Here is a 26,115-nt window from a genome sequence, read left to right on the forward strand (position 1 = left end):
GGCATCCCTCACATCACCTCCCCAGCTATGTCTGTCTCTCCTCCTGCTGGAGGGCTCTGGCAGCTGGCAGGAGGGGATCTGAGGGCAGACGGGACATGGGAGGACCTGGAACAGGAGATGACCTAGTCAAGATCCATCATGTAAGACACACAGGCACACAGAAGTAGCAGAAACTTGAAGGTTCTTTATTATTTATTAACCCGTTTTCCAGAAGGTTGCTTGGGCCCGAGAGTCACCTGCAGAGACGCAAAGGCTCCTCAACATTCTTTATGGGGCTGAGCTCATCAGCCAGGACCATCAGGTCGGTCACCAGGGTGTCCAGCAGCCCATGGACCTGGAAGAACGGGACAACATCACAGGCAGGGTTTGCTCTGTGGGAAGCACCTATATATCAACTGTGCTGTGGGAGAATAGCTGGAGAGGGGAAAGAACCCAGTTGTTTGTGAAAGAATTTCACAAGTTCAAAGTTCTTCTGAAATAATTTTTGGTTTTGCCTTTTTTTTTTTTTTTTTTTTTTTTAAGACAGGATCTCTCTGTCACCCGGGCTGAAGTCCAGTGGTGTGATCATGGCTCACTGCAAGCCTTGACTTCTCTGGCTCAGGTGATTCTCCCACCTCAGCCTCCCAAGTAACTGGGACTACAGGCGTGCACCACCACACCTGGCTAATTTTTTTCTATTTTTTTTTTAGAGATGGAGTTTCACCACATTGCCCAGGCTAGTCTTGAACTCCTGGGCTCAAGCAATCCACCTGCTTTTGCAGTTTTATTTTTGAAACCAATCTGGGGAGGTGGCCCTGCGCCGGTACCTTTGACATATGGAGGCACTGGAGCCAGGTTGTTAAAGGGGAACTCCAGGGATCCCATGGAGCAGTGCCCATTTAGCTGTTTGGGGTAGGCCTGGGCTCAGTCCCAGTTCTACTCTGGTCTTCTGGAGGCCAATTTTCCTTCCTGTATAACAGATCCACACACTGAAAGGTCTCTGGGACTGAGCCCTCCAATGGGGTTGGATCATACAAGCCCAGGCAAGTTGATTCTTTTTTTTATTTTTTTCTGAAGAGATGGGGTCTCCCTGTGTTGTCCAGGCTGATGTTGAACTCCTGGGCTCAAGCAATCCACCTGCCTCAGCCTCCCAAAGTGCTAGGATTATAGGTGTGAGCCACCGGTGCCTGGCCAGCAAATTGATTCTCTTTTTCTTTCTTACTTTTTTTTTTTTTTTGGAGATAAGAGTCTTGCTCTGTCACCCAGGCTGGAGTAAAATGGCATGATCTCAGCTCACTGCAACCTCCACTTCCCGGGTTCAAGCGATTCTTGTGCCTCAGTCACCCAAGTAGCTGGGACTATAGGTGAGTGTCACGCCTGGCTAATTTTTTGTATTTTTAGTAGAAACGGGATCTCACCATGTTGCCCAGGCTGGTCTCAAACGCCTGAGCTCAGGCAATCTGCCCACCTTGGCCTCCCAAAGTGCTAGGATTACAGGCATGAGCCACCGCACCTGGTCTGCTAGTTGATTCTTAATATCAAAGAGCCATGGAAGGGTTGACCCCCGTGGGTCCTCAGAGCCCTTTAATTACTTTCTAGACCCCATCAACCATCAGATATCTTAGTGATGTCACCAGTGGCAAAGGGAACTTTTGATCAAATGAGATCCAGAGTGTGAACACATACATGATGTAATCCCAGCTCCCCAGGTGTCCACCTTAGAAGAATACAAGGCGTGGCCATTAGACATACTGACATATTGAAAATGGCTTTGTGGACCTCCCTTCCAAAACAACAACAGTAACAAAAAAAACCAAACGGAAAACCTGGGTGAATCTCTAAGGACCTGCTACTTAAGAACGGATTAGGATGAAGTCTCTCTAGTCCTTCAAACACCTTACAGTTGATGGGAATGCACCCTACATGGTGTTCTCCCAAGGAACACATCTGCCAGGATGCACCTAACGGGGAGTAAGTGGAAGCAGCATAAAGAGAAGGGCTTCCTTCCTCTCTGTTCCCCTAGAGTCTGTTCTCCAAAGGGCAGCCAGAGCCATCTTCTAAAGCCTATCAGACCCTATCGCGTTGCTCTTCAAAACCTTGCATGACTTCTCATTTCCACTCCGAAAAATCCCAAGTCTTCACAGTAGCCTACAAACCATCCCTCACCCCTACGACCTGTTCCCCATCTACCACCCTGTCCCTTCTGGCCCCTCCCTCCTGTGGCAGTTGCTCCCCCTGCCTAAAGCACTCTTCACTGGACGTCCATTTGGCCTCCCTTCCTCTCCCTTCAAGTCTTTGTGGGTTGTCACCTCCTCACTGAGGCCTCTGTGCCTCCATTCCCTGCCTGGTCTATCTTCTCTCACATCGTGCTCATCACCTAACACGCTAGGCACATTTCTTATTCATGAGGCCTGTCTCACACACGAGGATGCCCTTCCTGAAGCAGCTCTGCTTCCACCATGATGGAGTGGGCACTTATTGTTTGCAGACTGAACAGAATGAATGAGGCAGGTGGGAGGCGGGGGAATGGCTGCTGGGTGCTTCCCTTTACCTCGCTGTGCAGCCTCTGGGTGTATTTCTCCATGACCAGGGGGTCTATGGGTTCTTGAGAAGGGAGGCTGATGTCAGGGATAGGGTCTTCCAAGGAAAACCTGTCCCGACTTGTAGATTTTATGACTTTCTTGTCGTCCTTTGCCCTGTGCTTCTTGCTGTTGGGACGGTCCTGCTGGGAGAGGGAGACACACACAGCCTTCAGGAGCACCAGAGGTAGGCCCAGGATGTCCTCAACAGTAGCTCACTGGGAGAGCCTGGGCACATGCCCACCTCCACAGCCCCCACGTCTGCAGCCCCTCCAATCCCCTCCCCAGCCCCACCTGGCCCAGACCACGCCCCAGCATGACTCCTTCCCGAGTACCCTGGCTCCTTTCTTGTCTTCTTTGTCTTTGATCCCCAGTTGCTTCTTTTCCTGGGCTGCTCCTTTCCGCTCCTCCTTCCCAACTTTCCCCACAGGTACCTTCACTTCCATGATGGCAGGTGATTTTTGATCTAAGGGAGGTGGGTGGAAGAAAATGTGACAGGCCCCCAGCAGCCTAGTGGATGCTGCAGGCACGTGAGGAGACTTGAGGGGAGGTGGAAAAGCAAAGGACAATAGCCTTGAGCCCTGGTAGGCGCGTGACTTCATGAAACAGGACTGTGGTGTTTCTGTGTTCTGGTCCCGGCTCTGCCATGCTCCCATGAACGACCATGGATAAGTCATTTAACTTTGCTGGGATTACTAAACCAAGGTGGTCACTAAGGTAGCTTCTGGGTACCACATCCTGGCAGCTGACAGAAGGGGGTAAGGGGCCTCCTCCATGGACTCAGCCTAGCAGAGCTTCCACCATAGGAGTATGACTGGCCCAGGCACTGCTGCCTGTCCATTCAGAGAGATGAGGAGGGCTATGCAGAGGTGTGGTTGGTTGCACAAGATCTGACCTTGCTCTTCAGGCACATTCAAATAGATGGTCTCCTTCTCAGGCAGGCCCAGCAGAGACCTCAGCCACAGGGAATGGCTCACCAGGCTGTCAATCACATCTCGCCATAGCTGTAAACTAGAGGGCAAGATATAGTGGAGAAATGCCATCACTCCTCATTTGTCCTTGAACCTGCAGAGGCTTGGGTCCGTCTCTTCAAAGACCCTGGTGCCAGGAACTGCTGTGGAAATGCCACACGCCTGAGCAGCCAGCATCCTCACTGTTCCCCACCAGGGCAAGTGCTTGGAGGGGGTTCTGGCTTGCCTTGGATGGCAACCAAGAAAAAACATGGCCCAGGACTAGGGTTAGGAGGTCTGCATGAATTCAGTCCTACTTCAAAGGGCTGAGGCCAGGGCCAGACTTGGGCCCAGTCCCACTGGAGGGGCTGAACCTTGCATGAGACTTCCAGCGTAAGGCTCTTGGGGCTTGTCCTGAGGGCCTTGAAAAGGACCCCACGCCTATACAAGCAGTTCCAAACAGGCACCAGGGAGGGTGACAGCAGAGAAGTGAAGCTTTTAATGGAATCTGCCCCCACCCTTCTTTCTGCCCTCTGGCTTCTCCTTTTTTCATTCCTCTGCTCATTGAGAAGGAAAAAGGAAAAAACAGGAAGAAAAAAAAGTGAAGGTGTTTGATCTGCTGTGACTGCTCTCCAGTGAGCAGCAGGCACCGCAGGGTTCCAGAACATGGAATGTTTGCGGCATGCTCTAGCAACCTGAGCTCAAGGGAAACTCAGAGCCCTGGAGTCCCAAGACCCCTGCAGATGCCACAAAGGGAAGGAGATGGGGCGGCTCTCCTGGCAGGGCACCTACCCCATCTGGTGCAGGAGGTTGGACTGCAATGGCCTTGGCTTCTGGCACAGCTCCAGGGCTGCTTTGTTGAGCCTCATCAGCGCATCCTCTCTCTGGTTCTCATCAGGGAGCACCATCACTGCCTGGCAGGGTCATGGGCACCATTCTGCACCAGGACACCAAGGCTCTCTGTGTCCTCTAGTGAAGGGCATGGTGATGTGGGGATGGGTGGCAGGGGACCAGAAACCAGGAGGGGATGCAGCCATGGAGAGCTGTCTGGGTGCCTTTGGTGGGAGCCAGGGACTCCCCTCAGAAATCTGTACCTATGAACCCCTTCTCCAAGATTTGCCAGGGTCAGAGTGGGCCCCCCTCCTGAAACATAGAAGCATGGGCACCCCAGACAAAAACAGGTAACCCGGCTGGGCACGGTGGCTCACACCTGTAATCCCAGCACTTTGGGGGGCTGAAGCGGGTGGATCACCTGAGGTCAGGAGTTCGAGACCAGCCTGACCAACATGGTGAAACCCCGTCTCCACTAAAAATACAAAATTGGTCTGGCATAGTGGCTCACGCCTGTAACACCAGCACTTTGGGGGGCCAAGGTGGGTGGATCATGAGGTCAGGAGTTTGAGACCAGCCTGGCCAACATAGTGAAACCCCGTCTCTACTAAAAATACAAAAATTAGCTGGATGTGGTGGTGCACGCCTGTAGTCCCAGCTGCTCTGGCAGGCTGAGGCAGGAGAGTCACTTGAACCCGGGAGGCAGAGGTTGCAGTGAGCCGAAATTGCACCACTACACTCCAGCCTGGGTAACACAGCAAGACTCCACCAAAAAAAATTTAGCCAGGTGTGGTGGCGCATGCCAGTAATCTCAGCTACTTGGAAGGCTGAGGCAGGAGAATCGCTTGAACCTGGGAGGCGGAGGTTGCAGTGAGTTGAGATCGTGCCACTGCACTCCAGCCTGGGCAACAAGAGCAAAACTTCATCTCAAAGATTAGATAGATAGATAGATAGATAGATAGATAGATAGATAGATAGATAGATAGATAGATAGATAGATTAGATAGATAGATAGATAGATAGATAGATAGATAGATAGATAGATAGATAGATTAGATAGATAGATAGATAGATAGATAGATAGATAGATAGATAGATAGATTAGATAGATAGATTAGATAGATAGATAGATAGATAGATAGATAGATAGATAGATAGATAGATAGATAACCCAAGAGATCACTTTCTCTGGGCTCTCAGATTTTGTTTCTTTGCCCATGGAGCAAGAGGGGCTGCTGGGGCCTCCTTTGTTGGTTCGAGGCAGGAATATTCTCTACCAACGCCTTCCAGGGTCTTGGAAGCACCTTTCTGAAATCCTCCAAGCAGAGATTCCACTCCAGCAGGTGAAGGCCATCTGGCTCCCAGGGGCTCTTGGCGCTGTCCACATCTGGGCTTTCCTCCACCAGGATCTCCTCCATGATGCTCTTCTGCTGAGGACTCTTGGTTCCCACTCTGGCCTTCTGGGATCCGGATTCCCTGAGGGCCTCATTCTCAGGCTGGGGCACTTGAGGTTCAGAAATGGTGGGGCTCCTAAAGCGCGGTAAGAGCTCGGCATTCACAGAGGCCTTCTCTGTGGCTATGGGGCTGACGTGCTCCTTGTCCCCTGGCCTGGCCTCCTCAGCGTTGGGGGGCAGAGTCATGTACTGGCGCCACAGTTCATGCAGGCTTTGCACCACTTGGTGCTCGTAATGCAGCTGCAGCAGAAGATGGGAAGGCTTGTGAGGGAGAGGCTGGGGTGCAGGCACCGGAGCCCATGCCAGCTGGACCTGGCTTCTTCCCATTCCCCTGAGAGCACTGATGGAGGAGGCAGGGAGGAAGCCAGCAGGAGGGCTGCAGCCAGAGGGGCCCCCTACTTCCTTTTCAACCTGGGAACCTCCAAGTTGAAGCTATTTTTTTGCATTTGGGCTTCCAAGGAAGCCTGGGTTTGAATGAAGGAGTTGTGAAGCTCCGTTCTCATCAGGAATCCACTTATTAGCAAAATTACCCTGGGCAAATTACTTCATCTTTCTGGGCCTCAGTTTCCTCAATGTAAATGAGGATGTAAATAGTACCAGGGCCAGGCACAATGGCTCAAGCCTGCAATCCCAGTGCTTTGGGAGGCCAGGGTAGGAGGATCACTTGAACCCAGGAGTTCAAGACTGGCCTGTGTGACAGAGAGAGAGCCTATCTCTACCAAAAAAAAAAAAAAAAGAGAGAGAAATTAGCTGAGCATGGTGATGCATGCCTGTAGTCCTAGCTACTCAGGAGGCTGAGGTGGGAGGATCACCTGAGCTGGGGAGTTTGAGGTCACAGTGAGCTATGAGTGGGGACACTGTACTCTGGCCTGGAGTGTGACAGAGTGACATGCTATTTCTAAAAAATAAATAAATAAAAATAAGTAGTACCCATCTCATAGGACTGCTGTGAGGAGAGGTGAGGTATTCATGGAAGATGTGCAGAACAGAGTTTGACACATAAAAGAGTTTGCTATTACTCTCACCTACGGCAGCAGTCACAACCTTTTTGGCACCAGGGACTGGTTTCATGGAAGACAATTTTTCCACGGATGGCAGGGAGTAGGGGAATGGTTTCAGGATGAAACTGTTCCACCTCAGATCATCAGGCATTAGTTAGATTCTCATAAGGAGTGTGTAACCTCGATCCCTCGCATGTGCAGTTCACAATAAGATTTGCGCTCCTATGAGAATCTAATGCCACTGCTGATCTGACAGGAGGCAGAGCTCAGGCGGTAATGCTGGCTCACCCACTGCTCACCTGCTGCTGTGCAACCTGGGGGTTGGGGACCCTTGACTCAGGGCACACATGATGGGACAGAGGCTGGTGCTGGGCCTCACCTGAGGATTCCTGTGCCGGAACAAGTCTTCCTTGGTGAGATAGGCATCCACAGGTGATGGTGTGCGCTCCGGGGTCAAGACCCCCATCAGCACCTCCTGCAGCACTTCGTGAACGATGGTGACTGCCTCATGGGCCGTCAGTTTGCTCTGCAAATGGGAAGGCGGCAGAGGATGGCAGCCCAGGCTCTCAAAACCCATGCATCCTTCAGGAAGTTGGAGCCCCCAGGACTTTGTGCCTTCCTAGGGTCTGAGTTCCTGGCATTGGCGCTCTCTCTCTCTCTCTTTTTCTCTCTCTCTCTCTCTCTCTCTCTCTCACACACACACACGCCTGTTCTAAGACCCGAAAGCCTCTGAATCTCTCCAGACATCCTTGTTCCTTAAAATGGATGAAAAGGATCCAGAGGAGGGCCAGTTCCAGGGAAGGCTGCTGCTGCCTGGGGCCTGGTGGTCACACAGTTAGCATGTCACCAGATTAGGAAGAAGGGGTGGGGCACACAGTGGGGGTGCTTCTGAGGATGGTGGTGAACCTTCATCAGGCTTTAGTCAGTGTCACAGAAACACAGGGGAGGGGCACCTTGTGTGAGACATGAGTGCTACAGTCAGTGAGTAAAGCAAGCATGACATTGTCAAAATGACCTTTGATCACCACTGGCTGAGCTCCAGCTGAAGGAGCCGGCCTTGTGACTGGGGACCACAAAAAACAAAAAAGCGCAGCTTTCTACCAAATCCCAGGATGCATGGCTCAGATGGCCACACTGTGAAACTGATTCGGGGGAACAGATTCCCAGCTCCCACCTCACACTCACTCCAGAGTTGTCAGCTGATTGAGTGGGACGGTGGGCAGACTCACCCTGCTATTTATTAATTATTATCCCTGGTTTTGAAGTCTTGTCGGTTAAACACAACTCCACTGTATAGTACTAGACAGCAATGAACAAAACACAGACCAGTGCATAGGGCCACGTATTATTTGTACTTTACACAGTCTGCCTCTTAGGCTCAGTCTAATTTCTTTCTAACTCAGTGGGGCCATGCATGGCATTGCTGCAAGCTGCTCCTCACCTGCCTAGCCAGTGCACCCATCTTTTACATCACAAGCCCTGGGAAGTGTTTGTGGAGCAAAAGTAGTTATCTGTTTGCTAAAAATTCAGTTCTCCTCTTAGGCTGGGAGAAATACCATCCCTGCAGGCACTGCCAGGAAGAATAGCAGGATACCCTAGCCGATGCCCACAGCGGCCATGGTCCTGGGTCCCTTACCTCCAGTACTTTCCTCTCATCCTCAAAAACATCCTGGGTCAGGGAGACTGCATGGAGATTGACTTGCAGCACAGCACCTCCTAATAGAGTAGGATGGGTTCGAAACTCCCAAAATTCCCTGAAGATCCCAGCAGTCAAAGACTTGAAGAAGAAGGTAAAGGTTTTAGTTTCTCCAGGCAGAATCACACCTGAGAGGGACAGAGACTGAGGTTTTCAACATGCAGGAGCTGGCTGAGCCCCAGACCTGTATGCTGCTACATGCAGTTAACTGAGCCCCAGACCTGTATGCTGCTACATGCAGTTAACTGAGCCCCAGGCCAGGTGACTGGCCAACCATCCCAGTTTGCCCAGGGCTGAGAGGTTTCCTGGAAAGGGGGATTTTGAGTGCTAAAGTCCCAGGCAAACAGAGACAGCTGGCCACCCTAGCTCCAGGTCTGTGCATCTAGATAACTGAGCCCCTAGAACGTTTCTGCTCCCAGGTGGCTCACGTCCCCGGGTTCTCAAGTTCCGTCAGTCTCTCAACAGACATGAATAGTCAGGCCACACATTTTACGGAAGGAATGAGAGGGACTCAAACTTACAGGAGCTGGGTCATAACTAAATTTTGATGTCTCACGAGGATAAAACCAGCCCCAGACAGGAGCCAGCGTGTAGGGTGGCTTCTCCCAAGTACCTTCCCGGCTGTTAAAGTAAAATCGCTGCATCCTGTTTTTCTTCAGGTCTTGGAAAGTGTCCGGTTGGTGCTGCCGTCGCCAGTCATACCAAATGGCCACGGTGCCATTATTGACCACAGTCAGTTCTGAGGAGGTTTTCTCGCCTTCTAGGGTTTCAAAGGTCAAGTGAACAGCAATCCCGACCTGCCTCTGGAAGGAGAAGGGACAAATGTTTTGCTGGAGACCCTGGCCTAGAGTGAGCAACTCATCTGGTCTGCCCAGGACTTTTCTGGCTTTAGCACTGCAAGTCTCGTGTCCCAGGCCTCCAGGGCTTGGCCACTGTCACACAGAGTGATATCCTACTCCAATGTGGTTGTCTCTGAGGTTACCCTCAATAGTAAGAAGAGAAGATAATATATATATAAATATAATTATATATATATTTATATATAATTTTTTTTTGAGACAGAGTTTTGCTCTTGTCACCCAGGTTGGAGTGCAATGGTGTGATCTCAGTTCACTACAACACTGCCTCCCAGGTTCAAACAATTCTCCTGCCTCAGCTTTCCAAGTAGCAGGGATTATAGGTGTCCGCCACCACGCCCTGCTATTTTGTATTTTTAGTATAGAGATAGGGTTTCACCATGTTGGCCAGGGCTGGTCTTGAACTCCTGATGTCAGGTGATCCAGCCACGTCAGCCTCCCAAAGTGCTGGGATTACAGGCGTGAACCTCCACGCCTGGTCAGATAAAATATATTTTATACCCAATGAACATTTCTATTCCTTAGCATCTGAAGAATATCTTAGAACCTTCTTAGAGCCATACCTACTTGAGAGAGTTTGCTTGTTTACATGCTTGGGGGCTAGGTATAAGCCCCAAGTGGCTTATGACAGTCTGCAGCCTTGTGATTTTATTCTTGCGCAAGTTAGTATTGCTGTCACCATTTTCAGATAAGCTGAATGCACGACCAGATAAAAACGCAAACAGGAGACTGTGCAGGCTGCTGGTAACTGCCACAGACACCTCGGGGCTGCACCCCCGAGGGAGGCCCTCCCAGCAGGTGCGGTGGAGGCAGTTTTACCTTGTTCTGTGGATTACTGCCTCTGATCCAGCAAGCTGGCTTCCCACAGAACAGAAGAGAAGGGCCGAGAATAGGCATGGGGACATCAGAGGAACTTGCCAATGTGCCTCTGTAAGAAAAGCCAATGACTTATTTTCTCTTAGGCTGCCAGTCATGCCATGTGGAACCCACAGAAATGGTCACCAGGAAGCCTAGAAACACAACCAGCTCCACCCTGCAATGGAGTATGATCAACCCCACTCCTGTGCAGCTTCCTCCTGACCCATTGCTCTAGGTGGGAGGTTCTTAGAAACACACAGACTCTTCAAGCCCTCCTGCCAGAGCTATTCATGGTACACAGAAATACATAGACTCTCCATGCCAGAGGCGTTCAAGATGCACAGCAGTGGGAGGGTCTAGAGAGCCCTCACTTGACCAGCAAGGGAATGTCTGGGAAATCCCCATTAGGAGTTAGTTGTTGGAAAGGAGCAGGTGGCAACAGGAAAGCTAGCACAGCTGCTGGAATGGGTTCAAGGAGTGGGTGGCAACCACTGGAGAGAAGCTAGGCTGGAGGCACCCTGATCTCAGGGAGGGAAGCCTGCTCTTTCATACTGGTAGTTGCTGGAGAACTCTTCAGCCTCCCTCCCCCGGGTTCAGGCTGCACTCACAAGTATGTTGTCTCTTCAGAGGAGCTTCCCTGACTTCTTTCAAACACTGTGTAGTCTTCCACAGTAACAGCTGAGAAGGGCTGCCCTTTGCCCACCACCTCCAGGCCATCAATATCCTCCGAGAGACGGAGAAAGGTTAGAAGAGCTGACTGAAGACAGGCACTGCCCCAAGAGGTTTCTGACTGGGGCATGGAGGCCATACTAACCTGCTGGCTGAAATCCAGCTCTGCCATGATTTTCTGCAGCTCCTTGCGTCGGTAGATCAGAAATAGACTCCGATCCCAGGTGTAGCGGTATGAAGCGTCCCTCTGGGCTGGTAATCCTAGCATGAGGTCCAAGGACCCTCAACACAGGCTGCTGCCATGCCCCCTTGCTCACCCACTTCTCAAGGGCTCTGAGAGTGCCTATCCCAACACCATTTCTAGGAAGGATGAAAAATACAGCTTCCCTGCAGCAGCTGGACTCTGCTCTCCTGTCCCGTATCTCCTCAGCAGCCCTACACAAGACTCCTGCAAAATTAGCTTCCAAATAGCCAAATTTTTGGATTATAGTAAAAATGATAATAGCAGCTACCTTTTATTGAGTGCTTAACAATGAGTCAGAACTTAATACATTTCATATCTCATTTAGCCCTGTCACAACTCTGTGCATATTTTACAGATAAGGAAACTACAGGCCAGAGGGGTTCAACCACTCTGGGGTTCACTAACACGACATGGCTGGGACCTGAACCCAGGCAGCCTGGCAAGCTCTAAAGCAGATATGCTCAAGAGAAACAGGATGCAAACCACAAACACAAGCCACATGTGTCACTGAAAGTTTTCTAGATGCCACACTGAAAAAGGAAAAAAGAAACAGGTGGGATTCATTTTAGTAATATAGTTTATTTATTTTATTTATTTATTTATTTTTTGAGACAGAGTTTTGCTCTTGTTGCCCAGGCTGGAGTGCAGTGGCATGATCTTGGCTCACTGCAACCTCCACCTCCCAGATTCAAGCAATTCTCCTGCCTCAGCCTCCTAAGTAGCTGGGATTATAGGCACGCACCACCATGCCCAGCTAATTTTTGTATTTTTAGTAGAGATGGGGTTTCACCGTGTTGGCCAGGCTGGTTTTGAACTTCTGACCTCAAGTGATCCATCTGCCTCAGCCTCCCAAAGTGCTGGGATTACAGGCGTGAGCCACTGTGCCCAGCCTCATTTTAGTAATATAGTTTATTTAACTCAGTATATAAAAAATATTGTCATTTTGACATGTAATCAATATAAAAATGATTAATAAAATATATTGTTTTCACACTAAAGCCAGTGTCCAGTTGATAGCACTTCTCAGTGCAGGGCAGCCACAGTCCAGGTGCTCACCGGCGGCATGCAGCTCAAGGCTCCACACTGGACGGCAGCTCTATGGCTGCACCCCAGTTTCCTAGCTCTCTCACTGTTTTACTGAAGAAAAGGAAGAGGGAGCCAGACTTCAGGAAGACTCTGGGACTTGCCTAAGGCCACAGAGAAACAGGCCCTGGGCTGCACTGTAGAGCCATGCTGGCCACTGCCACACTACCCTGCCTCTGGGCCAGGCACAAGATGCCAGCTGGCTTACAGCCCTGCGCCTCACCTGTCTCCACCCGGATGGAGTGGGGCTTCCCGATGTGAGTGATGGGCTCCATAAGGCCACGCTGAGTTTTTGTCTTGGTCATGACCAGACCTGTCATCTCATCTCCCAAGTATTCCAGTCGACTCCAGAACCCACTGTTCTCCCAGCTCTGGCAAGGAAGGAAAGGTGAGTCAGATTACCTGGACACCTCAGCCAGATGCTGGTGGAGATGTGGGAAGACAAGCACCACCACAGGCTACAGATGCTCCCTCTGGGGAATTCACTGCTGCCATGATTGCAGAACAGAAGCATCCACTGCCGCGTTTTCTGGACACCCTGTTGTCATCTTTTCCTGCCCCCAGCCAGATGGTGTGGGTTGGTACAGGTACTGCACTGGTCTACCAGAACAAAGAGGGGGGGACTCTTCAGCCTCTCTCCTTAGGGTGTAGGCTCCACTCAGTCTAAGCTCCTAGGAGACAAACACTAAGACTACTCTAATAACTCGCTACCTGTGTGGCCACCACAGGCTGAATAACTTTACTGACTAATCACAGAATTTAGTAAAGGCCTTGAGGGCTTAATGATGCTTTGCAATGGATAGGTTTTTTCTCCCCAGCTGTGCCACCTGAAACCAGCATCCCTGTGTCCAGACACCTGCCCCCCACCCCCCTCCTCCGTGCCACCCCCCGCCCCCCGGGCACTTAGGACAGGTGGCCTCACTTTCCTATCACGCCGCGTTGGAAGTGTGCAGTCAATGAGCTCCCGCTCCTCCTGGATCCGTCTGTAGGTCTCCCCAGTGTGCATGAGCAGCTCACTGATCGGCTTCTTTAGGTGTTCTAGAGAGAGAGGCAAGATTGCAGCCACTCTGCCAAACCAGAACAAACAGGGGCCTTGGCAGTCGGCAGTCTGCATCGGGCAGCCTCCCTCACGGGGCTGATTTCAGGACCCACTGAAGCTTCAGAGTGAGACACTCTTGGGAGTGAACAGCACAAATGTGGTCAGCCCAAGGCCAGGCTCTGGAGGAGTAAACAATCCAGCAGAGCCTTGCACCAGATGGAGGCTGGGCGGGAGCCCTGTCTGCTCTGCTCACCACTGAGGGCTTCCTGCTGCTTCTTCCGCAGGGCTATGTTACGCTGCCAGTTTTTCAGAAAGTTGTGCTGAGGAGGTGGGGCCCAGGAAGGTCTCTTCTCTTCTTTTGGGGCTTTTTGCTTTGACTCTCCTTTAGCAGAGATGAGGGTCATCAGACAGGGTGAGGTAGGTATCAGCTCAGCCAGCTGAAAAGTACAACATAGGCATGTGGAGGGCGGTGAGAAGGCTCTGGGCGGGGCTGAGCACACATTTCCTGAGGCCTAAACCCATGCTGTTATCCCACTGTGCTGAGAATCCCTCCTCTTCAGGACTCCAGGGTAGCCAGTGACAGAAAATAAATCCCAGAACCAGGGGGCCCTGAAAGCAGCTGTCAGTCCACTCTCCCACAGAAAGGGAACTTCTGTTTCAAGATTGGGGTCAACATCTTCTAGTGTTATTGGTCCTCCTCACAACTGACGTTGATTGACACCTTCACCCATGTGTAAATGGAAGCATTCTTACATGGCCCCAGGCCCCTTAGCGCCTGACCAGAGTCAGCCTGGATCCAGGGAAGCAAGGGGAAGAGACAGGAGAAGCACTGCATGATGGGAAGGTTGAAAAGATACAGAATCTTCCCATGGCCCAGGAAGCAGTGGGAAGCCACCTTCCTCCACCACGTGGAGTGAGGAGGGCAGGCCAGTCTCCAGAGAAGGGAAAATCAAGACAGTGCACAGAGCAGAAGGAAATGAGGCATGTGGGCCCTGAGTCCTGATGCCTTTCTGGGTTCAGTCTACTCAGACCCAGGTACTCCCACCTTTGGGTTCCATGAGGCAGTCTCTGGAATCCTTAGAGTAAATCCCCAACTTCACTGAAGCCAGCTTCAGCTGCCTTTTGTGCCTTGCAACTGAAGTGTCTAACTATTCTGGGAGAGGGTCCCTTATCAACTCAGACTCGAAACCTAGAGACTAAACTGTCTCTTTAACCCCAGCCCTGCTTGACTCTCTGTCAGGTGGAAGACCGAAATGACTTCAGTGACTGCTGTCATCCGGGTAGTTCTGTGCAAACAAACCCGGGTGTTCCCTCGAGCAAGTGCAATTCTCTTAAAGTCCTGGAGACTCCCCAAGATGTGGTGGGGCAGGATCTGGTCACTGCCATCGAAGCTGTCACCGGGACCTGTGAGGATAAAAGAAGAAAGGGGAAAGAAGCTGTGGGTGGGCAACTCTCAAGAGGGCAACTTTCTGATGGAGACTGGGTTTCTCTTGAGGTTGACCCATGAGTTGAAAGACAGTAAAGCCAGGGCTGAGACTGGGTGTACCAGAGTAGTCCAGAGGCTTTGTGGCTGCATCGGGATTTGCAGGACGTGCTACAAGGTGGCAGACCTTCCTCCTAGGATCCGTGGGTTTGAGTTTACGGATGATAAATTTCTGGGTAATGACGCGTTTATCTTCCTTTTCAGTAAGGCGAGGAATATGTTGCTAAAAAGAAATAAAACAAAGGAGAATTCCACCTGTGGTGGAAGGAGGAAGAGCACCACCCATCTCCTCCGTTCTAGTTCTAGGTGGAGTTCCTGAAAGCTGACAGATCTGTGTCTTCAGCTCTGCCCATATGTTCTGTTGAGGAAATGCCTGTGTAACAGATATGTGACTTAGTAATATCCTGGAGGGAAAAAAAAGAACATCTTATGCCTCCAGATAGTTCAGGTGAGAGGTGGCTGACTCTCCCAGGTGAAGCATGGGGTTAGGGTTTAGCAGCTTTACCCAGAGCTGTACCTTTGCTCCTTAAACTCATCCTCCCTTCTGTGAAATGGGAATGATGGCACCTACCTCTATGGGAACAAGATACCTCATCATCTCATTTCCCCCGTGGTTCTATAGGAATCTCAGAAATGTTAAAACAGACAACACAGTGAATTCCTTAAGGTGGTAAAGTGAAAAGAATCTGTGTTCAGTGGATTTTTGCATGGAGTTAGACACTCCCCATGAGTAGGGAGATGGTGGGAAGACAGTGGACATGGCTGGTGTTCTAGACCACTCAGGCTGCTGGCAGGGAAACGTTTCTATGATAAGGGAAGCTTAGGCTTCATCCTCACCTCCTTCAAGTCTTCCTTCTTAATGGCCAAAGCAAGAATGTCATCTCCTTGTAGGACATTGCTAACAGGTTCAGGCTCTTCCTGAATTGGGGGTGTGGGTTGTTCAGGTCCCTTTGCCCGTTTCTTTTCTGAAGAGAAGCAGAAAGTTATTAAGTCCTTAAAGAGCTCCTTCTGTATATGTCAATATATACACACAAAAGTATAAATATATACTAGACTCCATGGGGGGGGCAGTGCAGAGCTGACCAGCTGAAGAGATAGCAGAGGCTGCCAAGGTGGCCTGGGCGGCACTTTGCTGGGGCAAGAGGAGTTCCCTCTGGAGGGTCCCCCTACCCACAGCCTCTGGCTCACCACAGTGACTAAGACTTCTGTAGCCAGAATTTAGATCAGAAGATGCTTCATTTCAGGCCAGGTATGGTGGCTCATGCCCGTAATCCCAGCACTTTAGGAGGCTGACACAGGAGGATCACTTGAGGCCAGGAGTTCGAGACCAGCCAGCCAACATGGTGAAACCCCGTCCCCACTAAAAATACAAAAATTAGCCAGACCCATGCCTGTAGTCCCAGCTACTCGGGCAGCTGAGGCAGGAGAATCACTTGAGCCCGGGAAGTAGAGGTTGCAGTGAGTTGAGATCGTGCTACTGCACTCCAACCTGGGCAACAGAGCGAGACTCTGTCTCAAAAACAAAACAAAACAAAAAGATGTTCATTTTGGGTGCCATGGTGCAAGCCTGGAATCCCAACACTTTTCAGAAGCCAAGGCAGGCGGATTGCTTGGGCCCAGGAGTTCAAGACTAGCCTGGGCAACATAGTTGAGACTCCATCTGTACAAAAAAGATTATTTTTAATATGCAAAAAGATGTTCCATTTCAGGTTATGCTATTTATAAGCTGGACAGTCTTGGGCACACATCACTTAACCTCTCTAGGCCTCAGGCTCCCCATGTGTACAAAGAGTCAGTTGGACTAAATCAGTGGTTCCCAACTATTAGTCCAATGTCTGCCTCAGAATCTTGGGAGGAGTTTTATGAATATAGCTTCCTGGCTACTGCATGGAGCCAGGGCCTAGGGAGCTGTAATTTTTTCAACTCCCTAGGTGATTCTGATGCACAGTGGTTTGGGACAACTGAACTAGATGTTTTGCCAGTGTCCTCCAGTGCTGGCACTGATCCATGCGGGTGAAGGCATTGGGTTTCATAAGACACTGGTTAAAATGCAGAATCTCTGTGGGGGAAGCAGAACATTCACCACTGGCCATTTACTGCACACTATTTCATTAAATAAAGATTGTTGAGCGGGCGCGGTGGCTCAAGCCTGTAATCCCAGCACTTTGGGAGGCCGAGACGGGCAGATCACGAGGTCAGGAGATTGAGACCATCCTGGCTAACACGGTGAAACCCCGTCTCTACTAAAAAATACAAAAAACTAGTCAGGCAAGGTGGCGGGCGCCTGTAGTCCCAGCTACTCAGGAGGCTGAGGCAGGAGAATGGCATAAACTTGGGAGGTGGAGCCTGCAGTGAGCTGAGATCCGGCCACTGCACTCCAGCCTGGACAACAGAGTGAGACTCCGTCTCAAAAAAAAAAAAAAAAAAAAAAAAAGATTGTTTAAGCAGCTTCTCCGTGCCAGGCACTGTGCTAGGTTCTGGGGATCTATGTCAGAGCTTGTCTTTAAAGAGCACATGCCCAGTGGGAAACAAGACCGTGAAACAGACTGAACCAGAGTAATTACAGGAACATGGTGGGGAGGAATACCCAGCCCAGAGTCGGCAGGTGTGGGAGGCGGGGGGGTCAGGGAGGGCTTCCTAAGGAAGGGATGTTTAAACAGAGCTGAAGAAAGAAGTTGAGAAAGGAAAGGGCCCTGGGGAACAGGCATTCCAAAGAAAATAACATAAAGAGGCATAGAGGCAAGATAATGGAGCACATCCCTGGAACTCAAAGCATGTGTTTTTAAATAGCTGGAGTGTGGTGAGGTGGGAGGGAAGAGGCAGAGCCCAGAGAGAGCAGCAGCAGCCATATCGTGCAGAGCTCAGTGAGCCATGTGAAGGCTTACCCCATGGGTAATATAGCATGCCAAGGAATGGATTAAGAGTTGCAAGATCTTGGGAGGCCAAGGCAGGCAGATCGCTTGAGCCCAGCAGTTCAAGACCAGTCTGGGCTCTATAAAGAAAATACAAAAATTACCCAGGCATGGTAGTACATGCCTGTAGTCCCAACCACTTGAGAGGCTGAGGGGAAGGACAGCCTGAGCCCAGGAGGTCAAGGCTGCAGTGAGCCAAGATTGTGCCACTGCATTCGAGCCTGGGTGACAGAACAAGACCCTGTCTCTAAGAAAACAAAACAAAAAGTCCTGCAAGACCGAGATGAGCGTATGAATGTATTTAAGAGTCTGTTGTGGCAGCCAGAGCATGACATTGACAACACCTGGGGCAGAAGGGGGTCACAGGTCATTTTCCAACGAGGACACACTCCCTGCCTTCCTTTCACAGAGGTGGCTTAACAGGTTCAAACACATCTCATTTCTCTGGCTGGTCAACCCTGTCATTTTCCCTCTGGTTCAGAATGGTTTGATATAAGGCCCTACATAAAACAATCAAAAGAAAATCTAAGTTCTGCCTTTAGGGAGTTTAAAACAAAATTTAGTTTTATCCACTGCTTCTCACAGCACCGTAATCTTTAAGAGGCAGTATCACTAAAACATCAAGGCAGGTGTTTTGGTTAATAAAATCAAACTTTTTTTAAGGAAATTTCCATAGAGTTGGTGGCCAAAAAAACTTACACCAAAATCATTCCAAACATAGTTCTAAATTCAGCCTGTTGGCCAGGTGCAGTGGCTCACGCTTGTAATCCCAACACTTTGGGAGGCCGAGATGGGAGGACTGCTTGAGGCCAGGAGTTCAAAACCAGCCTGGGCAACACAGGAGAACCTATCCTTAAAAATTTTTTTGTTTTTCTGTTAGAAAAAAATAATAAATTCGGCCTATCATCCACAGTCTGTTTCTGTAATGGGGTCAGCGAAGGTTCGGGAGTATCTGTCTGTTAAATGCATGCCTCTGTGCACACAAACACACATGCGGGGCTGACAGCTGAACCCCGAGTTCCAGTGTCATCTGCCGCCAAGTGTGGAGATGCAGCCTTGGGCTTTGATTTCTACCTCCCCTCTCCCTTCTACACAAACTCACCAAAGTGGGTGGCAGCCTATGAGAACTGAGATCAGTTGAAGGTCTGCTTTTGTAAATATTTTGGTATTACCTGTATTTTCTAGGACATTTGCTTTCTCCATCCATAACCTTGACTGGGTTGACACCTTTCCAAGTGATTAAACATCTCCAGATGTGTGTTTTTTACTGGTGGGTACACAATTACCACGTGTCAACAGAAACTTTCAACACTGCTAAAGATTTTTGGGGGCCAAAGCTCGCATCCCTTCAGTGATAGAGAAGCCAATCTTTCATGTTTGGTTTAGACTGAAATAGTAAAACTCTGGTCTAAGGTTATTCTGAGAAAGTTATCTTTAATGTAGTCCAATAAATGCTCTGTTACTGCATACAGTCAAGGAGTGGTATGTTCTAGTTAATAAAATATTCATTAAAATGATATATACATTTTTTTTTTCTTGAGATGGAGTCTCACTCTGTCCCCCAGGCTGGAGTGCAGTGGCGTGATCTTGGCTCACTGGTGCGATCTCGGCTCACTGCAACCTCCGCCTCCCAGGCTCAAGTGATTCTCCTGCCTCAGCCTCCCAAGTAGCTGGGAATACAGGCATGCGCCACCACGCCCAGCTTTTTTTTTTTTTTTTTTTTTTTTGAGATGGAGTTTCGCTCTTGTTGCCCAGGCTAGAGTACAATGGCATGATCTCAGCTCACTGCAATTTCCGCCTCCCAGGTTCAAGCGATTCTCCTGCCTCAGCCTCCCAAGTAGCTGGCATTACAGGCATGCACCACCATGCCCGGCTAATTTTTTGTATTTTTAGTAAAGGCTGGGTTTCACCATGTTGACTAGGCTGGTCTTAAACTCCTGACCTCAGGTGATCCACCTGCCTCAACCTCCCAGAGTGCTGGGATTACAGGCATGAGCCACCGCGCCCGGCCGCCCAACTATTTTCTGTATGTTTAGTAGAGACAGGGTTTCACCATGTTGGCCAGGCTGGTCTCAAACCCCTGGCCTCAGGTGATCCACCTGCCTCAACCTCCCAGAGTGCTGGGATTACAGGCATGAGCCACCGCGCCCGGCCACCCAACTATTTTCTGTATGTTTAGTAGAGACAGAGTTTCACCATGTTGGCCAGGTTGGTCTCAAACTCCTGACCTCAGGTGATGTGCTCGCCTCAGCCTCCCAAAGTGCTGGGATTACAGGCATGAGCCACTGTGCCCAGGGATATATATATCTTAAATTGCTCCTAGGGACCGTTTACCAAGCCTCTTCTATGTGCTATAAACTACAAAGATAGTATAAAAGGTTAAGATATGGCTCCTTCTCTTGAGGTACTGAGAAATGTAACAGACATGAATATACACCAATCATAACATAGTAGAGGAGTTCCTACATTTGCAGTACAGGCAATAGGTTTGGTTAGACATCAAAAAAGGAACAGATCCATGTGGATTACACAGTTCAGGGCTCTGAAGAAGGGTTCAGAGGAACAGCGGCAGAGGTGGCTCCATAGGCTGAGGCAGGCCTCAAAGGAGAGACAGGTAGAGGTATAGCAGCAAACCGAGATGCTCCAGGTGAGGTCAAAGTCCAAGCAAACCAGGGAGCAGGGCTGAGCATGGCATGTGAGTGGCACGATAACACAGAAAACTTGCTGGGGAGGTGGTGATGTTGGGGATGAGAGGGAAACCAGAGCATGACAGCTTTGTAAAGCATGGCTCAGGCATCTGATCTTTGGTCCAGGGGAGTGAGTTGATGACAGGCGCATTTCAGAATGATTCATCAGATGCGGAGAGCCAGATGGACCGGAGAGGCAGAGGCAAGCTGGGAAGACCAGGGAAGGAAGAGCCCCAGGGATCATTTTAGGACCTGCAGGAAGACTCCACAGGGCTGAGGTATGTCTGACTACTGAGCCTGTAGAGGCCCAGCACTCTCTGGTTCTTTGGTCTGGAATCCCAAGCTATAGGGCTCCTGGTGAGCTACCCAGCTGACATTTCTCCCTTGATGCTGACAGTGAGGGGTAAAAGGGACCACCCCGCTTGCATGGGGTAATCAGTCAGTCTCTGTTGGAGCTGGACCAGAGGGCTGGAAGCAAGGTGCTCAGGTGGGGATAGGAAGGGAGATGTAGAGGGGGGAACTATGGAGGGAGACGAAACCTGGACTCTTTCTGCTTCTTGTTTTATCTGAGTATTATTCGGTTTTAGTGTTGATTAAAATCTTTGGGAAATTCTGACCTTAGGGTTGGGCTGGGGGAACCATGGAGGGGCTGTCCCTACTAGGGCGGAGCTTTAATTCGTTGGGGAGGGGAATCTAATACTGCTGGGAGGGTTCTTGGCTTCTTAGCAACAAGACAGCAGGGGTAGGGGGGCACATGGCGGGAAGGCAGGGTACTGGGACTCAAAAAGGCTCTCAGGTCCCAAGAAACAGGTTTAAGTCACTGTTTTTGCTTTCCTTTTTGCTTAAGAATCAGAGACTTTGGAGAAACATCGCACAAGGTTACAAGATTACATTTCGTCATTAGCTGCCTTATATGGGGGCTGGGGGAGAGCACTGCACTACAACATTACAGGCTTCCCTGAGATATTTTTAAAAAGATATCTTGCATGCTAACCACTTCATTTTTTTTCCCCTCCTCACTCTGGTGCATGTTCTTAACTCAAGGATTAATTAACAAACTAAATTTTCTGCTTATTAAAAAAAAATATGGAGTAAAAAAATCTTTCCTTGATTTGTTTATAGCAGTTCAAATCTGATAAGATCTCCCAGAAACTATGTGAGCAGGAGGCAGTAGCTAGGAAAGCCCTTGACTGCCCTTGGGAAAGGGGACCAGATATTCCCTCTCTCTCAACTAGTAAAAAGTATGTCATGGGCCAGGCATGGTGGCTCCTGCCTGTAATCCCAGCACTTTGGGAGGCCAAGGTGGGAGGATCGCTTGAGCCCAGGAGTTCAAGACCAGCCTGGGCAACTTGTCTCTACAAAAAAAAAAAATTAGTCGGGTATGGTGGTGTGTACCTGTAATACCAGCTACTTGGGAGGCTGAGGCAGGAGGATCGCTTGAGCCCAGAAGTTCAAGGCTATAGTGAGCTATGATTGTACCACTGCACTCCATCCCGGGTGACAGAGTGAGGCCCTGTCTCAAAATACATATATATATATAAGGTCATAAAACAGCATTGGACTTTTATTTTTTTAATAATGGGGGTCTCACTGTGTTGCCCAGTCTGGAATGCAGTCAGCTATTCACAGGTGTGATCATGAACTCCTGGCCTGGAACAATCCTCCTGCCACAGCCTCCTGAGCAGCTGAGACTGCAGATGTGCTCCACCATGCCCGGCTCAATGTTGGACTTTTATACATGAAGAAACATAGAGCCATACTGAAAAGCGACTAAGCTCCTGTTAGTTTTCTGAGCGTCCCCTCTCCTCACACTGAACTTTCACAACTCTGAGGCTGGGTCTCCCCAGGGCCTGCAAGAGCACATCAGGCTTTCTGACCTAGTACATAAAGCCCTTTCATGGTCTGGCCCCTGCCCTACCCACTGTGCAGCCTCTTCTGGTTCCCACATTTACAGTTTCATAAACTCATGCTGCTTCCTAGACCTAGAGAAGCAAACCTCTCCTTTTTTTTTCCTTGTCTGCCATAGATGTCACCTTCTTCAGAAGATGTCCCCCTACAACCATCCCTGGTCTAGCTCAGGTGCTCTGAGCCCCCTGAAGCTCGATAGGCACCTACATCGCAGCATTTGTATTTCTACCTTTGTCTGGTTACTCCTCCAGGCGTTCATTAGACTGAGTTTCTTGAGGACCAGGGTCACACAGTTAATACCGATATCCTTCTGGTGAGCCACAGTACCACACAAAACTAGCTCTCAGTAAACAAAACTAGGCTGGGCGCAGTGGTCCATGCCTAGAATCCCAGCAGTCTGTGAGGCTGAGACAGGAGGATCGCTTGAGGCCAAGAATTTGACACTAGCTGGGACAACACAGCAAGAGCCCTGTTTCCACACACACACACACACAAAGGGCTAAAAATGAAATTTAAAAATAAATAAATGGAAACAGCAAAAAAAGATCAAAAGGGGGTGGGTTGCAAATGAGAACATGTCCGTGGAAGTCATCCGCTATCAGACGCCCTGTGGCTCTCCCAGGTGCAACCAGAAGGAAGCTGTAGAGGCCAGGAAGCAGTCATATCTAGCGACTCTTTTCAGGCTAAAGGAGCTGGATGAGTGTCATCCAGCTGGAAAGTGCACGTGGTAGGAAAAGGCAGTCAAAAACAGAACTAGCCAAGCAAGGCTTTTCTTCTGGGTTTTTCCAGCAGGAATCCTGAGTGACGCCTGCCCCCCATCAACCCTCCTCTACCGAAGAACCCCATCAAGGTGGCTGGTTTCACCACTCCATTCTTTCCTCTTCCCAAGGACCCCAATTCCTGGCCCTTCTACCCTTAAACTCTTTCCTGGCTCTTCTGCACCTCATCCAGTCTGGGGATCCTGCCTCCTGCATGCCACCCGAAGATGTGGTTAGAGGTAAAGGTATCCCTGCCTGCGCAAGGCCATCTCCCCAGCCAGTGGTCGCTGAGGCCTCTCTGTCAGTCTCCCACTTCCTATGTCCCCATTCTCAAGGCCCAGTGCGCTGTGGGTTCTTTCTGCCTTGTCCCCCCATCCCTAAGGGTCCTATCCCCAGTACCCTACTTCCCCGTGATCTTTCCTCCATCCCTGGTGCCATCCCCATCCTCCAGGCCCCGTGTCCTGAACTCATTCCAGGGACCGCTTCCCCTGCCGGGTTCTCCTGAGCGCCCAAGGCAGTCAGCGCCAACCTTTGAAGCTCTCTGCGGCCTCTAATAATCTGGCTGGAGTTATTTTGAGGCGGGAATCCTTCTTTAGAGACTTCATGGTGCCGTCCCGGCGGTGAGCGTGACCCTGCACCGCCCGGCCCCGAGACACCGAGGCTGCGCCGCCCCCGCGGCGACCCCGCGCACGCCCGCCAGCCAGCGGCCGCCACTGCGTCCGTAGCAACCGGCGCCCCGCGCGGGGAGGGCACCTACCAATCAACTTGGGCGGAGACTGCTTGGAAACCACCTTCTTCATCGGGCCGCGCACGCGCCCGCCGCCTGCGGCTCCAAGAGCTAAGGACCCCTAGAACGCCCCGCTGGCCCGACCCGTGACGCCACAGGCGGCGCCGACGAGCGCCGTGACGTCACCAGCCGGGCGGGGCGGGGGGCCCGGGCGAGGACCCTCGCGAGTTGTGGGAGCCGAGGGCTGGGTGGGAGCGGGCTGGCTGGTAGGGGTGCGGGACCTGCCTCGCCCCGCCCTGCTGCTAGGCCACGGGAGGCGGGTGGGGCGTCGCAGGTGCCAGCCCGTGCTTCCCACCTTCCTCGACTAAGGCCACGTCCTGTCGAGGGACCTCCCTCTGCCCCCCTCACAGCGGTCCGGGGGTATCGGGCCTTTCAGGACATGCTGAAACCTCTTGCGTGGCGTACCGTGGGTTTTAGGTGTCCGTGGCTGCCCTCCCCCACTCGCACCAACGCGCCTGGTGACCTCCCGGGTCCACGCTCGCTGCAGCCACTTTGGCCTTTCATCACTTCCCCGAACAGCCAAAACTTTTGCCCCGACTTGGGGCATTCTCACAGTCCTTGAAGATGCTACCTCTGATTATTTTAAGTTTATAAACGCACCCGCTTTGTTCCCCTTCTAGAGCCCTGATGCATTCTGGAATTTTTTTTTTTTTTTTTTTTTTTTTTGTATGTAGTTGCCTATTGTCAAACTCTCTCAGAATGTATGAGAGCAGGAGCTACCTCAGGCCCCGCCCCCAACCCAAAGTTTAGTGCCAGTAGTCACGCAGTAAATTGTGCCTCAAATAGTGAAGGGGTTCTAGAGCCAGACAGAATTGGGTTCTAATCCCACCTATGCCGGCTTGCTAGCTATGTGTTCTTGAGCCAATGCCTTGACCTAGAAGAGCCAGTTTTCTCTGCTAGGCGCAGTGATTCAGGCCTACAATCCTAGTGCTTTAGAAGGCTGAGGCAGGAGGATTGGTTGAGGCCAGGAGTTCAAAATTGGCCTGAGCAACGTAGGAAGACCCCATTCTAAAAACCTCCGCCTCCCAGGTTCAAGCGATTCTCCTGCCTCAGCCTCCTGAGTAGGTGGGATTACAGGCGTGTGCCACCACACCTGGCTAATTTTTGTATTTTTAGTAGAGGCAGGGGTTTCACCAGTTGGTCAGGCTGGTCTCGAATTCCTGACCTTGTGATCCGCCCTCCTCGGCCTCCCAAAGTCCTGGGATTACAGGCGTGAGCCACCGTGCCCTGCCTAAAAAAATTTTTTTAATTAGCCAACTTTGGTGGCCCACACCTGTAGTCTTAGCTATTCTGGAGGCTGAGGCAGGAAGATTGCTTGAGCCCAGGAGGTCCAGGCTGCAGTGAGCTCTGATTGCACCACTGCACTCCAGCCTGGGCAACAAAGTGAGACCCCCATCTCATCCATCCATCCATCCATATATATATATACATAAAATGGTGGTCATAATGCTGCCCTCACAAGGCCACTGCAAGGGTTAAATGAATATGTATGTATTTATTTTTCTTTGAGAGTATCTCACTCTGTTGCCCAGGTTGGAGTGCAGTGGCACAGTCATAGCTCACTGCAGCTTCAAACTCCTGAGCTCAAATGATCCTGCTGCTTCAGCCTTCCAAGTAGCTGGGACTACAGGCATGTGCCACTGCACCCAGCTAATTTTTGAATTTTTTGTAGAGGCATAGTCTTGCTATGTTGTCCAGGCTGGTCTTGAACTACTGTGCTCAAGCGATCCTCCCACCTTGGCTTCTCAAAGTGTTGGGATTACAAGCGTGAGCCTCCTCACCTGGCCTGAGTGTGCATTTAAACTATGCAACAGGGTGCCCTCCACAAACTGTAGTATCTTCTCAGTCAATTCTCAAAATCATGCTGGGGTTGAAGGGAGGGGACACATTATAAGCCCATTTTACAGATGGAGAAACTGAGCTCCAGAGAGAAGAGTGTAGTGTCACCTGACTAGCGGGAAGCACAAATTGAACCTGGTTTTCAAAAGTGCAAGGCCAGGGCTCTTCGGACCCTGTCTCCTGGGACATTGCTGAGTTTGCAACAGCTGCCCCAGACAGCGGAGGAGCTAGAGAGGAGGCCAGCAGGGCTGGTGAATCCCTGAGCTCCCTGTGTGTTCCCCATTGCTGGGTCCTGCCCCAGGGGCATGGCCCCTTCTTCACACTGCTCTGGACCTTGCTCTCGTTATGACTGCAGCATCCTCCATGGACAGCCCCTCTTCTCCTGATCTCCGAGGTCCAGGCTCCGGCTTCCCTCTACCCTCTAGAGAATCCCCAGTTCCGTTTACTTCACAACTGAGCACTTATGATCCAGCAGGTGGGGTGCTGTGCCATGTGGGTCCT

General features: G+C 50.7%; 1 protein-coding gene across 7 annotated transcripts; it reads right to left on the reverse strand.

The window, feature by feature from the left end:
* Positions 1–164: 164 nt before the first annotated feature.
* MYCBPA (MYCBP associated protein) lies at positions 165–23,865 on the reverse strand. 7 transcript variants are annotated; one of them, XM_071082964.1, is made up of 19 exons: positions 23,518–23,679; positions 15,561–15,688; positions 14,787–14,946; positions 14,541–14,644; positions 13,494–13,677; positions 13,124–13,239; positions 12,425–12,572; positions 11,020–11,135; positions 10,814–10,929; positions 10,167–10,275; positions 9,012–9,293; positions 8,431–8,571; positions 7,174–7,320; positions 5,644–6,033; positions 4,301–4,422; positions 3,454–3,569; positions 2,894–3,024; positions 2,531–2,701; positions 165–334 (listed from the first exon to the last, which is right to left on the reverse strand). In XM_071082964.1, the coding sequence occupies exons 1-19, from the start codon at positions 23,591–23,593 to the stop codon at positions 233–235; spliced, it is 2,859 nt and encodes a 952-aa protein (XP_070939065.1). In that variant the 5' UTR covers positions 23,594–23,679; the 3' UTR covers positions 165–232. The 7 variants fall into 7 exon arrangements, with proteins under 7 accessions (XP_070939065.1, XP_070939063.1, XP_011723976.2 ...); XM_071082962.1 differs by having other exon boundaries at positions 2,531–2,704; XM_011725674.2 differs by having other exon boundaries at positions 2,531–2,704; positions 8,431–8,618; positions 9,104–9,293; positions 23,518–23,608.
* Between the last annotated feature and the right edge of the window lie 2,250 nt (positions 23,866–26,115).

Source organism: Macaca nemestrina, chromosome 17, assembly GCF_043159975.1.
Source record: "Macaca nemestrina isolate mMacNem1 chromosome 17, mMacNem.hap1, whole genome shotgun sequence".
In the NCBI taxonomy this organism is placed as follows: Eukaryota; Metazoa; Chordata; class Mammalia; order Primates; family Cercopithecidae; genus Macaca; species Macaca nemestrina.

Coding starts and splice junctions, on each gene's coding strand:
- MYCBPA (XM_071082960.1), bottom strand. CDS start 23,593: ATGAAGTCTCTAAAGAAGGATTCCCGCCTCAAAATAACTCCAGCCAGA. Junction 13,240..13,493: donor GCAGCAGGAAGCCCTCAGTG/GTGAGCAGAGCA, acceptor CTCTCTCTCTAG/AACACCTAAAGAAGCCGATC. Junction 2,705..2,893: donor AAGACAAGAAAGGAGCCAGG/GTACTCGGGAAG, acceptor TCCCTCTCCCAG/CAGGACCGTCCCAACAGCAA.